This window comes from Rhincodon typus, unplaced genomic scaffold (assembly GCF_021869965.1).
Source record: "Rhincodon typus isolate 14 unplaced genomic scaffold, sRhiTyp1.1 hic_rhity00002273, whole genome shotgun sequence".
Classification (NCBI taxonomy): domain Eukaryota; kingdom Metazoa; phylum Chordata; class Chondrichthyes; order Orectolobiformes; family Rhincodontidae; genus Rhincodon; species Rhincodon typus.
In genome coordinates this window covers 405-16,496 of record NW_025967911.1, presented here as the reverse complement: position 1 = coordinate 16,496, position 16,092 = coordinate 405, and the positions used below count along the sequence as shown (strand labels likewise).

General features: G+C 39.3%; 1 protein-coding gene across 1 annotated transcript; it reads left to right on the top strand.

The window, feature by feature from the left end:
- Positions 1 to 1,107: 1,107 nt before the first annotated feature.
- Positions 1,108 to 14,672, top strand: LOC125481471 (RAB11-binding protein RELCH-like). The gene is made up of 9 exons (XM_048593053.1): positions 1,108 to 1,412; positions 1,510 to 1,574; positions 5,359 to 5,472; positions 6,724 to 6,921; positions 7,904 to 7,995; positions 9,201 to 9,536; positions 12,900 to 12,975; positions 14,389 to 14,484; positions 14,640 to 14,672. The coding sequence occupies exons 4-9, from the start codon at positions 6,784 to 6,786 to the stop codon at positions 14,670 to 14,672; spliced, it is 771 nt and encodes a 256-aa protein (XP_048449010.1). The 5' UTR covers positions 1,108 to 1,412; positions 1,510 to 1,574; positions 5,359 to 5,472; positions 6,724 to 6,783.
- Positions 14,673 to 16,092: the final 1,420 nt, after the last annotated feature.

The window sequence follows — 16,092 nt, the reverse complement described above, 5'->3', positions numbered from 1 at the left end:
GTGGGAAGCAGAGGATAATACTGGAAGGATGCTTATCTGACTGGAGCCCTGTGACTAGTGGTGTGCCTCAAGGGTCGGTGCTGGATTTGTTATCTACATCAATGATTTGGATGAGAATGTACAAAGTGTGATTAGTGAGTTTGCAGATGACACTAAAATAGGCGGTATCATGGACAGTGAGGAAGGTTATCAGATATATTGCAGCAGGATCTTGATCAGCTGGGGGAGTTGGCCGAGAAATTGCAAATTAAGCTTAACAGAGATAAGTGAGAGGTTATTTTTGACATTTTGGAAAGTCCAACCAAAGTAGGAGTTTCGTGGTGAATGGTAGGGCCTTAAGGAGTGTAGTGGAACCGAGGGACCTTGGAGTTCAGGTGCATGGTTCTCTGAAAGTGGAGTCACAGACAGGGCAGTGAAGGAGGCTTTTGGCACACCAGCCCTCATCAGTCAGGGTACTGAGTATAGAAGTTGGGAAGTTATGTTGCTGTTGTACGTGGCATTGATGAGGCCGTACATGGAGTATTGTGTTCAGTTTTGATGTCCTTGCTATAGGAAGGATGTTATTGAACTGGAAAGAGTGCAGAAGAAAGTTACAAGCATGTTGCCAGGACTGAACGGACTGAGTTTAAGGGACAGGTTGGACAAGCTAGGACCTTTTTTTTTCTTTAGAGCATAGGAGACTGAGGGGGGTGGATCTTATAGAAGTGTATCAGATCATGAGAAGCGTGGATAAGGGTGAATGCACTCAGTCTTTTTTCCCCAGAGTTGGGGAATCAAGGTCTTAAACTGATGCCCTCTAGTTAAGAGGGGAAAGAAAACGTGAGAACCTGAGGGGCAACATTTTTTTACAGTGTGATACACCTATGGAATGAGCTTTCAGCAGAAATGGTTGAGGCGGGTACATTAACAACATTTTAAAAGACTTTTGGATGAATAAGTGGATAGGAAAGGTTTAGAAGGATATGGGCCAACTGCAGTGAAATGGGGTTAGCATGGTTTGTCATTTTGGTCCACGTGGACCAGTTTGGGCTGAAGGACCTGTCTCTGTGCTGTAGGATTATGATTATGTATATCATTTTACTGTTTTCATTAAGAGCATCCTTTTTTTTTTCTTAGAAACAAATTGAAGATTTAGATCGCATTAAGTATGTGAAAGTATGGAAAAAATTTCACCAAGCTATTCTGATGCAAACTCTGCTGCATGTATTCACAAGATTCCATAAGTTGCATGCGTTCTGTTTCAAAACTGTTTTTTCTTTTATTTTCACACCCATCCTTGTTTTTATTTTTCCTTTTTCTTGGTTGGATTCCTCTGTGTGTTTAATACAATCCCTGTCCAGTCCTGGAATTTGAACTACGGAAAGCCAAGGAGACCATTCAGTCCCTTCGTGCCAACCTGACACAAGCTGCAGGTGGTGTACATTATACTTTCTTCTCTTTCTGCTTTCATAATGCATAAACAAACCTCGAACATTTAACATTCGTGTAAATCTACTTTTGCTTTTTCAGCCTTCACAGAAAATGATGTTCCTTTACAGGAACGGAAAAATTATAAATCCAGCCCTGAAATTCAGGTAAGATATTGTAGGGGCAAAGAAAATAAGTTTTAATTTATTGGGAAGCTTGATACTACCAGAGGAAGCAAAATACTTTCATGGAGCAGGTTTTTTTTTGGGTGTTTGAACACCTGGCCTTGTTGTTTTTGGAATAAAGATGTTCTTGTAAGGTAAAATTGATCCTTGCTCCTTTTCAAGTGAATTATTTGTGTCTGAATACGTATATTTTTGATATATACTTTGCCTATCCTATGATAAATTCCTAAACTTCCTTGGTTACATACAGAGGTAGGCAATATCCATTCATACCAACAGTGTCTTTTCTAAATTATCCTCTATTTTGTCTTTCTGATACTACTTTAACTGCTCTAACACCACATTCTGTTAAGTTGCAATTAACAGAGGTAGTTGTACCTTACCAACTTCCATGATTTGGCATGTTGCAATTCCCAACAATATTTGCTAATGCAGTATCTACGGTAGCCACTTTGTTTTCTCCACCACTCTCCTGCCACATCCCCAAAAAGTCAACCGCAAAAAATAAGAATGCACCAGATGTTTTTAGTTGTACACAAGTTATGATTTCCAACATACAGTCTGTTACTCTACACATTCTCCTTGGATACATTTCCATGCTGTGTTCAATTAGTTCTCCAAAAGTCCAAGCACAGTTGTTCTCGTGCCCCATCTGAGTTGTAAATAATATTTCTTTTCTCCTTGATTCCCAGAAAGCACTTTTGCCTTGCTTCTCCCTTGCTGGCATTTTCAAAGGTTACTGCACAAAATAAAAGGTCCTAGTGTAAGGACGGGAAGGCCAACATTTTGGCGTGCTTGTTATCTGGGATTCCAGAAATAACCGACCTGTAAAAATGTTAAATTTCTGTGATCCAATCAGAATGCGTAACTTGGGATTGGGGTGCATAAAGAAAAGCATGTATTTCTGATTTGATTGTTGAAATTCACTTGTATCTCAAATTGCCTTTTCCTGTGTGTTATCTAAACAGTTTTCTAAAATATGAAGCAATGCAACGTACTAGATGAGGCAACAAGCACGATCAATGGTGCAAACTGAGCACTGAGGTTGTAGACGTGCTCACGGAGCCGGTGGGTTTGGTTGCAAACGTTTCATCACCAAACCTGTTGGTTCAGTCTACAGCCTCGTCCACAACCTGAGCACTTTCTAATCTCCAAATCACTCATTCTGATTGTTGAATTTCAATTCTCAAAATTATAATGACATCTTCTATTTGGCCATCTCGTTCTTATTTTCCTTTTACTGCTGTTTTTATGTGAGCAGAGTACTTTTGGATATAATATTTTTAAATTTGTATTCAAAAACTGTTCGTACAATGTAAGGCCCTAAAGACAGCAAAGAGATTTAAGGTGATCAAAATTGTTGGGGTTGAATAAGCAAATAAAAAGCAACATATTCCACCAGCAGGAGAGTCATTAACCCAAAGACACAGATTTATGATAATCGGCAAGAGAGCTGGGGGAGATGAGAAATTTTTTTTTTTTTTTTTGCAGCAAATTATGATTGCAATTCACTGCTTGATTGTTGGAAATGAGTTTGAGAGTAACTTTTGAAAAGGAATTCAATTATAATTGAAGAGTATATATTCACAGGGCTGTGGATTAATACTGGGGGAATGGGAATAATTGAGTCCTTCTTTCAAGAGGCCAACACAAACACAGTGGGCCATATGCCTTTGTTCTGTTGTGTAGGATTGTATTGTATGATTCTGAGGTCCGAGACATGTACGTTGCACTTCTTAATGAAGCAGTAATTGTTTTAATACTCTGCATCAACCCATGCCAAACTGAGCCCTTACTAAGTTAAATATTGGTTTTAGATTATTTGCCATCTACTTCCATTTAAACAAGATGAAATAGAATTGATTAAGTATATTTATGGTGCATTTTTACAAAAATGTGTGTTGTAGGTAAAGAAGCCAGGGTTGTATGTTTCTTAAAGAAAGTAATGAGTATTGGTCTCTAGAGTGAGCCTGGGGAATTAACAATGGGAAGTTCAAAATGGTAGAAACATTCAGATGTTCTGTCTGTTTTCACTCTTGAGGACACAAATGATATCACAGAAATTCTTGTAACCCAAAAGGCAAAATGAAAGGAAGGACTTAAAGCAGTTACAACCACCAACGAAATGAAAACTATTAGAATGAAGGCTGTAAAGTCACTAGGACCTGATGGCCTGCATCTTAAGATCTTAAAAGAAGTTGCTACTGAGATAGTAGGTGCATGGTTTTTAACTTTCCAAATGCTAAAAACAACAAGAGTTAATGTTTTGAGTCTAGTCACCCTTCATCTGAACCGATAAATGGTCATTGGACTTGAAGCATTAACTCTATTGTACTTTTTTACAGATTCTGCCAGATCTGTCGAGTTCCTCCAACACTTCTGCTGTTTTTGTTTGAGTTCCAGCATTCATAGTTCTTTGTTTTATTTAAGCTACAGATCAGTTCGCTTAACGTCAGTCATAGAGAAAATGTTGGAATCTTAAGGTGGTTGTAGCAGGACACTTAAATCTCAAAACAATCAGGCAGAGTCAACATGGTTTTGTGAAAGGGAAATCACAATTGACCAATTTATTGGTGTTCTTTTGAGGAGTGTAACAAACAGTATGGACAAAAGGGAACCTATGGATGTGTTATGCATGGATTTCCAGAAGGCATTTTCAAAGGTTACTGCACAAAATAAGAGGTCCTGGTGGAAGGTCTGTAGGGTCAACATTTTAGCATAGATAGAAGATTAGTTAGCTGCCAGGAAGTAGAGAATAGAGGTGATTGGCTCTTTTTCAAGTTGGCAAGCTGTATCTAATAGAATATCACAGCGCTGGGCCCTCAACTATTTGTAATCTATATTAATGAAATGAACGAAGATACTGACGTTTAGGCTGCTAAATTTACTGATGGCCCAAATGTAGTTGGGAAAATAGGTTGTTAAGAGGACATGAGACTGCAATTTGATTATAAATAGGTTGTGTGAGTGGGCAAAAATTTAACAGATGGAGTACAACATGGAAAAATGTGAACATGTCCACTTTATTGGAAAGAACAGAGCAGCAGGTTCTATTTAAAGAGAGACCTTGCCGAACCCTATGATCTGGAGGAATTTCGATGAATCACAAAAAATTAGTGTACAGGTACATCATGTGATTAGGAGATGATGGTATTATTACTAGAATATTAATCCAGAGATCGAGGTAATGTTCTGAGGATATGGGTTCCAATCCTGCCATGGGAGATGGTGTAATTTGAATTCAGTTTTTTTTAAAAAAAATTTCGAATTAAGCATCTAATGAAGACCATGAAACTATTGTCAATAGTTGGAACCCATCTGGTTCACTAATTCCTTTTTGGAAAGGACAGCCATCCTTGCATGGTGTGGCCTGTAACACCAGACCCACAGGAATGTGACTTACTCTTAACTGTCTCCTGGGCAGCAAGGATGGGTAATAAGTACCCACATTGCATGAATATTTATTTTTAAATCCTTCTGTAAACTGATCAATAATGTAATTATTTTGTGTGTACTGTTTTGGAAAAGAATGAGTGTTGTATCTTTAATCATGTTCCAATGATATGAATGTGAAACAATAATGGGAAATTATGTTTCTAAAGTTTTCAATAATTGCTAAAGGATTTTTGTTAATATCTGTAGAAGGGTGAAGCTTGCTTAGCTACTTTAATCTAGCCTGTGGGGAAAAAACTTGATGTTTTCCATTCACAGAATATTCATGGATGCTTTGCTTTATCGAGCTCAAATTTTCATTTTTCTTATATAGGAAGCTGTTAAACCTCTTGAGAAAAGAGCATTAAATTTCCTAGTGAATGAATATTTATTGAAGATTAATTACAAACTCACCTCAATAACCTTTTCAGATGAAAATGATGACCAGGTAATAATATTTCAAGTATACATTATGCAGAATCAAGTGTTTAATTAATATTTGAATACTACTTACTTTCTATGATGTAGAACATACCTATTTATATAAAGGCTCCTTGTAGCCTTTAAGTGGTGTGTCTGAACAGAATGGTTGACGGAAGAATCACCATTACATTTATAACTAGTTGTTTTAAATGATTTATATTGAATATTCAAGTGTACATGACATTTCGGAAGGACAGGGACATTGAAAGAGCTGGTACCTTAAGAAAAAAATTAGTGCAATAGCGGGTGGTGATCTCCGTTCTAAAGATGAAGAATCAGTTTGGATGATGATAAATAATAAATGTAAGAAGTAATTTGTGGAAGTAGTTGAGATGCCCCCGAGCATTAGGGATATATAGGAAGAACTAAAAAGTGTTTATGCAAAGAATGATTGTGTATGATTTCAATCTGTATGGATTAGACCAATTATGTTGGCAAAAGTAGCCTGGACGATAAGTTCGAGTGTTTTTGGGACAGTTTCGAAGAGCAGCATGTTCTAGAAAGCAAACTATTCCACATCTGGTAATGTGTGAAGAGACAGGATTAATTAATGACCTCATAGTAAAGGTGCCCCCAGTAAACAGGAAAAAAAGTCTTTTCTTCTATGAAATATATCTTATAAGGTGTTTTGCTTTCTTCTCTGTACCTTCTTCATATGAAGACAGAGATGAAGAGATGAATGCTTGCTGTCTGCAGCCTCTGGATGTGTTTTCCAATCTGCTGCTCTTGGCGCCGAAAGTTTTTTAACACTCTATCACTTGAACTGCTTCCGAAAAGCAACATTATGTTACACAGCTAACCAATGTATGCAGCACTTGATTTTCAAGTTGCAGAACTTTCCTGGTACTCCAATTATAGCAGTCTAACTTCCATTGCACTTCGTGGTCCCCAAGAAAAGGAAAAATATGTGATCTCTTAAAATACCTAATAATGTTTTGTCTATGCATAATTTAATTAGGACCTAGACATACAGCCCCTGCCGTTGTCTGGTCCAGTTGATTATTCCACTGGTCGTCCAGCTTGAACTTGGGTAAAGTTGGACCATGTACATTTTCCTGTGATTATTACAGATTCACGAAATCAGGTGCAAAAATTCTTTTTTGTTGCAAGGCACTTGTGTGTAATCAGTATTATACTTGGTAATGCATTTAATTTAGAGTGATGGAAGAGTTCCCATGGAAAGTATTATTCAGTGTTTTTTGTTCAACCACTTCAGGATTTTGAGTTGTGGGATGATGTTGGATTAAACATTCCGAAGCCGCCAGACCTGTTGCAGATGTATCGGGAGTATGGAAGCCATGCAACCTCATCAAAAGAAATGAAGGATGTGGCTGTTGAAGTGGAGCCAGGTGACTTGGAAGTGCTACCGAGTGTCCAAGAACCAGCCACTTTGCAGCACCTGCAGTTAGAAGAGGTAAGAGAAAGTTCAACAGAGCAGAATAGTGTCTATATTTTAAAACTAGTTCAGCTGTTTGTGATAGTAGCATTCAAATCCAAGTGTTTTTTACATCTGCCATTTTGTTGGGCGAGCAGAATGGGGCTCAGAAATACAGCTTAAGCTAGTAGCTTTTTAATAAATGTTAAACCAAACTTGTTCAGGAAAAGCTTAAAAATAAACTGCTTCCCTTGTGTCATTAATTTGTATCTGATATATGCTACATTGCATTCTGAAAATGAGAAAATGCTGTCTTGGTAGCCCCATACCTGATGTCTTGTGGGATCATGCAAATCAGGATGGGTGCAGGTCCAAGCTATGCTGTATGCTTAGCTGTGCTGTTTCTACCTAAAGGTAGAGGTTTAGATTCAATTGTTGGTTTATATTCCACGGATATTACCTGCTATTCATAGTCATAGATAAGTACAGCATGGGAATAGACCCTATGGTCCAAATCATCCATGCTGACCAGATATCCTGAATTCATCTGGTCCAATTTGCTAGCGTTTGGCCCATACCTCCGAGCCTTTCCTATTCATGTACTTGTACTTGTCCAGATGACTTTTAAATGCTGTAATTGTACCAGCCTTCACCATTTCCTGTGGCAGCTTATTCCATACATGCACCACCCTCTGCATGAAAAAGTTGCCCCTTAGATTCCTTTTATAATTTTTTCCCCCCTCATCTTCTCTATTCCAATTGCTAAATAAGCAACCCAGAATAGAACATTATACACATTTTAATACGGAAATCTGTGTGAAGTTTTTAAAGTGACCTGGTATGTGCTTCCATCACCACCCCCCCATCCCCAAGTAAGTAATGTCCTATTTAAATATTTAGCCTTAATTTACATAATGGATAAGGTCATGCTTAAAACAGGTACCCACACATTACAGAATCCCTTTGTAAAGCTGTATCAAATTGATTTCTACATGTTAATATGTTGTATATTCTTTTCCAGCAAACTAAAGTAGTGCAAGAGCTACGAGATCAACTTCATATCTTAAAGAATGAGAAAATAACCCTTACAATGCAAATCAGACAGCTTAAGAGGTATGTGAGATTGTAAAGGTATGTGGAATCTTTGTCCAGTTTAGCAAAAATTTACCTCTGTCTCCTGTGAACATTTTTAAATTTCCAATACAAGACCTGTATTTTAATACAAGACAACAACTTTGTCACTCAGTATGGAGCTGGAGAAGCACAGGAGGCCAGGCAGCATCAGGGGAGCAGGAAAGTTGATGTTTCGAGTCGAGACCCTTCTTCAGAAATGGGGAGGGAAGGAACCTTTGAAATATATGGGGAAGGTAGGGGGATGGTGATAGGTGAGTGCAGGCAGGGAGTGGTGGGGATTGGTCAGTGGGGTGGGAGGGGTGGATAGGTGGGCGAGAAGATCGACAGGTTGTGTCAGGTCAAGGAGGTGGGAATGAGAAGGAGAGTTGGTCATGGGATGAGGCTGGGGGTGGGGAGATTTTAAAACTGGTGAATTCCGTGTTTAGCCCATGGGACTGTACGCTCCCGAGGTGGAATATGAGGTGCTGCTCCTCCGGTTTGCGGGTGGTATCATTGTGACACTGGAGGAGGCCCAGGATGGTCATGTCACCCAGAGAGTAGGAGCGGGGGAGACAAAATAGGTGGCAACCAGAAGGTGTTGTCGTTTGTTACGTACGTGTTATTTCTGACTCTGGCATCTGCAGTTCTTGCTATCTTTTAACACCTTACCACTCATTTTGTTGATCATTCTTTTCACTGTCTGCAGGTCTGTAAATTATCATTGAGGGCACTTAATCCTATGTGCTTCCTTCAATTTTAATTGAGAAACAATTCTGACTTTGTTCCACACTATTCATTCTAAACTGCTGCAATACGAGTTGAAGTTCCCCTCTGCAGCTGGTGTCTAACTTCCTCTCCAAGCTCAATTTTTCTTAAGTCCTTGCTTCTCCACCTGACTGAGTTGTCAAAATCAATCCCCCTGTTCAGCTCCAATCCATTTGTTTTCCTGTATTAAAGTTAGCTGAACTCAAATATCTGTTTGTGCTAGGATTGAAACATTTGCTTTTGCACAGAGTACCGCATAATTGTCACTAACGCTATTGCATTATGGCAGTTTTCGTGAAATATTTATTGGACATGCCAATATTTGTAAATTGCATATTATGTGGTTGCAGTTTTACAACAGTCAAAGTTTAAAAACTTCTTAATAGAATGTCAAGAATGTTGTATTATGCACATAATTGATTTTGTTTCAATTCTAACAGTGAAATAGAAGAGCTCAAGCGGCAGAGTTTTGCTGCTGTGGCTACCACCACTGACAGCACGGTGCATCCTCCAGCCATGACAGAACAAGTGCCTGAGAATCAAACCGTGGATAGTGGGGAATACCTGGACATCAGAAGTTTTGAAAGGAATAGCTGTAGCGAAGAGAAGGAGGTCTCCACTTCTTGCCCAATAGACACTATCACAAATCCTTCTAGACCTTCGGCCACGTCAGTCACAGTAACAACACTAACGACAAAAAACAAGAAAGAAACTGAACCGGCAATAGTTTGTTCTCAGTCAGCTCATGAGCCTGTTCAATTTGATAAGCCAAACAGGTCAGTTGCTGCTGTAAGTCATCACAGAATGACAAGCGATTGATCTGATTTGTAAGTTTACATACGCTGTGCATCCCTTTTATCTGGTTTGCTTTCATGTATATTAATCTCATCTCCAATTTTGAAAGAAATCTATTTTGACAAGCTTTTAATCTGTTTTTTACGCTTAATCGCTGAACATCTTTTTGGATTATTGTTCACTGTCATCAGGAAAGACTTTTACAAAACCGGTGAAATACATCAGTAGGAACTTGACTTTGAGCCTCTTGTGAAAGCTATCATCATTGTGCTGTGCTTTCTGTATAATCAAATTTATCTAGTGCTTTTTGCATATGGTCATCAAGGTCAAAGCAAATGATTGTGTAAAGATATCCTATTCAGGTACCATAGTATCACAGGAAATCTGCAAATTCTGGTTTCTGAATAGATCTGAACAGTTGCAATCACTTGTCCTATAATCTTCAAATGCTTAAGTGGGACAGCAATTTGGTTTCTAGGTTTTTGAGATTTGCTATATGCTCCAACACTAAAATGATTTTATGGGACAAGGGGTAGGATTGGTGGAGTATGTGACTGGTGAGCTAAGGTAGCAATGAAAGTTTTAATTAGGGCGTGTACTCAGGATATTGAAACAATGACCATCTGTACTCCTTGTACAGAAGTAATTACCAGTTTAAAGTTTTCACCCTATAGTGACAACACTACTAGCAAATGGTTGAGTGTCAGTAATAAATATCACTGAATGTCACACAGTTGAACATTCTCAGGTGGTGTGTAATGTCAAGAGACTTCAGTGGAGGAAACAGGGTGTGGTTTTGCTTTTCTTTTGGGTGGAGGGGTAAACAGAGTAGAACATTTTTGCTCCCTTGGATCACTGGTCACATGCTTACTGCTGAGTCAAAAAAATTAAGGAGTCAAATCCCATTCCAGTGACTTGAGGACATAATCTATGTTGGAATTTCCAGTGCAGCACTGAAAGAATGCTACACAGTTAGAGGTGTCAGTTTGAATAAAACATCTGGCCCCTCAAGTCCAATGTAAGAGATTAGATGGCACCAATCAAAGAAGGACAGTGAGCATCTCCTCGTCAAGATTCATCCGTCAAACAATGCCTGAAATGAATCTCAGAATTGTTATGGTGCAGAAGGTTGTAAGGCTGATGCCTGCACTGGCTCTTCAAACAAGTGTCATTACCTAGTGCCAATCTCCTGCTTTCTCCCCATATCCCTGTACACTATTTCTATCCAAATAATCATCCAATGCCCTCTTGAATGTCTCAATTGAACCATCTCCACACCCTAACTATTCTGTGTGAAAAAGATTTTTCTCACATCACCTTTGCTTCTTTTGCATATCACTTCCAATTTTGTCCTATTATTTTAGTTCCTTTTATGAGTGGGAACAGCTTCTCCTTATTTGTTCAATCCAGCTCGCTCATGACTTTGAAAACCTCAATGAGACCTCCTGTTAGCCCCCTGTCCTCCAAGGAGAGCAGTCTCAACTTCTTCAATCTATCCTCAAAACTAAAGTTTCTCATTCTTGTAAATCACTTCTGCACTGTCTCCAATGTCTTTCCTATGATGTGGTGCCCACAACTGTACATTACTCCAACTGAGGTTTAACAAGTGTCTTATGATCTTATTATTGTTTTCACTGCTGGTAAGCTTGCTGTACACCAGTTGGCTGCTGCATTGCTGGCATTGCAATAGTAATGCCACTCGAAAAATACTTAATTGGCTTAAAGAGCTTCAGGGCATTCCAAGTTCGTGAAAGACCATATAAACAAAGTCCTTTTCCATTTTTCTTTCCTCCATCTGATCATAAGACTAAGATGTCAGAACTGAAGTCAGCCATTCAGCCCACCAAATCTCTTCTGCTATTTGTGACTGCTGTGATGATCCTCGGCTCCATTTTCCTGCCTTTTCCCCATATCCCTTGGTTCCCTTGCTGACAAAATCTGTCTCTCAACCTTGAATATGCTGAACCATGCAGCCTCTACACCCCTCTGCTAAATAATGTCACAGATTGACTACTGTCTAGTGAAGGAAGTTCCATTCATCCGTGGACAACTCCTTTCTACCAATTCTACTTGAACCTCCCTCCATACCCAGGATCAACCTAATGAAGCCTCCAATCATTTTTAAACAAGTTAAGATCCTAGTTCAAGACATACTGATTCTGGCCTGTGTTGATTTTAACATTGTCTGTGCTGTGGGATTAGAATCCAGTGTTGAGAGAGATGTTGGTCTTTTCTACAATAAGCAGAAAGGAAAATGGCTGTGGCTACTGAAGGTCAGTCATCTCACCCAAGCCTTTGCTGCAGGGGTTCCAGACACTGGAAACTAAACTTATGGAAGTTGTTTGATTCATAATCTTGCCTCCATTTTAGATTCAGAATTGAGAGAGCTAACTGATTCCACAGTGTTCCATTCCATTTGCAACTCCTGTAGTTATGAAATGTTCTGCGCCTACATGCAGCTAAACCTGTATGACCTCCGAAGTTGGGCTAATGACTGTTACTTGCCACTTAAGTGCAATGACCATCACATAATAAAACTCCCCTTGACTATGCCATTGCTAATCCTCCTGCATCAATAGTCAGAGGAAAACCAGAAACCTGGCTGGACCAATTTTATAAGTCCGAGACTAGGAGTTTGGTGTTAAGTAACAGCTCCTGATTCCTCAAAGTTTGTCCACTGTCTGCACTGATCAATTCAAGAGTGTGATGGAATATTCTGCACGTATCTGTGAGTGCAGTTCCGGCACCTCTTGTGAAGCTCAGCCCTGTCAGAGATGAAGCCACCAGCTTGATCAGCACCACATTGCCCACTGTAACTTGTTGTTCCCCAGCACATGTATGCTGTCAGCAAGATGGACGCTGCAACAACTCACCAAAGCTTCAACAGTACCTCTCAAACCCAGGATCTCTACTGCCTGCTGGGATAAAGACAACACTACCACCTCCAACTTCAGCTCTAAATCTCACATCAACTTGCGCTTTATTGCTATTACTTTTCACTGAAACACAATCCTGAAGCTCCCTATCTAAAAATGCAGACAGTTTCTCTTCACCACATGACTGCAGCAGTTCAGGGAGGCCATTCACCACTGCATTCTCAAGGGCAACTAGAAATAAATTATTAACATTGACACTGACACATTCCCATGAATTAATTTTTTAAAATGCCGGAGAATGCCACTGATTTTGGATGATGAGTTGAGATGAGCAAAGCAAGGTGAGGTGTGTCCAAGAATAGCTGACCATTAAACTGCTTATGATGGGTTTAATTAAGCATATTATAACTGTATACTGTAAAAGTTCTAATTCTAAAATTTTGCTCAATATGCCTGTTTTGTTTTCAGGACGTTATCACCTGCATTTCATCAAGCACTGCTGTCTTTTTGCCGCATGGCAACTGACAGTCGCTTGGGCGCAGAGGTAAACTCTTGGTTCAAAATTTTCATTTATATAGACCTAAAGTGTATTCTCTGTGATCTTTAGAATGAGATTCCTGTTTAATATGTTGAATATTGGTGTGTAGTTGTCATGTGAATCTTAACTTATGCAGGTTTCTGTTTGTGAGACTGTTCTGTACCATTTCACTCCTTCTGTTCATTTGTCAGTCCAGAACTGGATGATGGATGCTAAGTACCTCTGATTTTTCCTTTATCAAGAGTTAATGATTTATGGTAGCTTTAAGTTGGAGATTGGAGGCATCCAATTTGCAGGGGAGATCCCTACATTTGATGCAGCCACAAGAAAAATGCACTGTCCCTTGAAGGGTGGTAATTTCAAACCCGTGTACACAGTGAATACTTGCATGCAAGGTGGGTTCTGTCTTCTCAGTGGTTAGCACTGCTGCCTCACAGCATCAGGGACCTGGGTTTTATTCCAGACTTGGGCAACTGTCTGTGTAGAGTTTGCACGTTCTTCCTGTTGCTGCATGGGTTTCCTCTGGGTGCTCTGCATTACCTGCGAAAATCCAAATATGTGGAGGTTAGGTGGATTGGCTATGCTAAATTGCACGGTATTGTCAGGGATGTGCAGGCTGGGTGGATTAGCCATGGGAAGTGTGGGGTTACAGGAATAGGGTGGGTCTGGGTGGGATGCTCTTTGGAGGGTTGGTGCAGACTCGATGGGCCTAATTACCACCTTCCACACTGGAGGGATTCTGTGTGCTTTTTTTTAAGCTTTCCAATTATTCAAACAAGCAAACTCTCAGAATTTTGGTGACCGCTCACACATGGTCAGCAAGTGCAACACTAAAGAGGTCATTTCTAATCTTACTTGCATGTTTATTCCCATTTTAAAGCAAAGTATGAGCAAGAAGGATAGGTACATTTCCTAGAAGCTTTTACACAGTAAGTGGAAGCTGTGTTCTTGTCCTTACCTATCATTTGTCTTTGTGAAAGTGAAGAACTTGAGTTGAGAACTCTACCATTGGATGACAAAGTAGCTTCCAAATCAGAACAGAGAACATTGAAGCATGGATGAACGCACTAATAATTTGGGGGAAATTCTACTTGTGAAACTGAGGGGAAATTGGAAATGTTAAACTCTCTATTAAGACATGAGGAGCCCTTGCACTTGCATCTGAGTAATGGATAAACCTTCTTAAAGGTCCATGGGTGCTTTGTTGGAAAGGTAATTCCACAGCTGTTGAAGGGTGTGATGTGAAGCTGGTCAGTTATTGATACCATGGTGGTGACACCATCATTTCAGATAATTGAGACTGTGGACATCTGCTTTTATTTTCAATTTTATTTTGCCAATTTGCAATGAAAACACAATTTTAAACAACAGAGCTGTACAAATAGTTGCATAAATAAAGTTTGTTTCCCCCTTGTCCAGGTTTCTCGAATCGCAGATAGTGAGCAGTGTGTAATGCTGATGTTGGGACGATGTCTACCACACATAGTACCGAATGTGCTGCTAGCAAAACGAGAAGTAAGAGAAAAGCATTATTTCGTTATAGGTGCAGTTACAAAGATTTTAATCACTCTCTCATTTTGTTTCTTACAATTTCAATCTCACTACTCCTGTTCTGTATTCTGGAGCAAGTTTGTTATATACTTACTCTGTACTTGCATTTCTGATCCTAGAAAATGGTTATACATCTCTGTCAGGTGAGTTAAGAAGACCTCAAGGTATCCAAAAGGCTTTCTCTATTATTGCCGTTACAGTCTTTGTATTTTTTGCTGCAGCTTTTATAAATTAAAAGCCTCAGGTTAACCTGCTTAATTTGTATTAATATCCTAATGGTCATTTCACCAAGTGTTTTTGCCTTTTTAGTGAATAGATTTTTTTTAACTCCTAAAACTCTAACTTCTAGTGTGAAGCTTATCCCATTTACTGTTTAAATTTTACTGAGAAAACTAATGCAGATGGTGTCAACCTTACATCATTTACAATGTGGATTTTGATTGGTTATTTCAAAAAATTTCACTGAAATTGTTAAACAATGTTGGGAGTAAAACAGTTTTATAGCATAGTGTTTTCTTGTAGGTATTTTTTATTCACTCACGGAATGTGGGTGACTCTGGCTAGGCCAGCATTTATTGCCCATCCCTAACTGCCTAGAGGGTAGTTAGGAGTCAACCAACATTGCTTCTGGAGTCACATGTAGGCCAGACCAGGTAAGGATGATAGATTTCCTTCCCAAAACGACATTACTAATGTGTATTTTTGACAATTGGCAATGGTTTCATCTCATCATTACACTCTCTTAATTCAAGATTCATTATTGAATTCAGGATTTGAACCCTGGCCCCCGTAATCTTAGCTGAGTATATGGATTAACAGTCTAGTGAGAATACCACTGGGCCATTGCCTCCCCTGTTGCTAAAATTTAACTTAGTTTTCTTTATTTCAACTTGTATTTCTGTGCTCCTTCCTCGTCCAGCACCCATCACTGTCTCTGTAGCCTTGCTACCAACTACATCCCTCTTTCTGGAACTCCTTGACCATGGAAAGATAATCTCAGTGACCTGTAACCACAAACTGAGTTTCTGACCCCAATATCCTCCTTCCACCTTCACAACATTGTCCACCGCAGCTTCCAAAATCTTCATTTCATGAGCTCGTTGGGATTCTTCAAGATGAGGGTATCAAGTTTGGAGTGAGGAAGGATCGAGGATCTAATTAGTGAGTTGAGGAAGGATGTAGGGGCTAGTTTCACACTCAGGATTACAGTTTACCTCAATCTATTACAATTAGAGTCAAGGCAAGCCCGTGCTGGTGCGCACCCTGAAATTGTTAGCATGTTGCTAGTGGACAGAACTGTCAATTTCTCGACGATATTGTGTGGAGGCCTCAACCTTGTGTTTCGAAGCATGCTTCTTTTTCTGTAGCTAGTCTTTTTGTTTTATTTGTTCAGCCTGTTGCAAAAAATTTGGGGATAAAGTCTTTCATCTCTATGAAGGTGGAATAGGGTTGCTTTTCAGTTTTCCCAGGAATTAGTGTTAACGCTAGTAAACAACTGATGACAACTTTTCATCAAATGTTCCCCATGTGCACTGTGCTTTTATTAAGATGTGCACTGTGCTTTTATTAAGA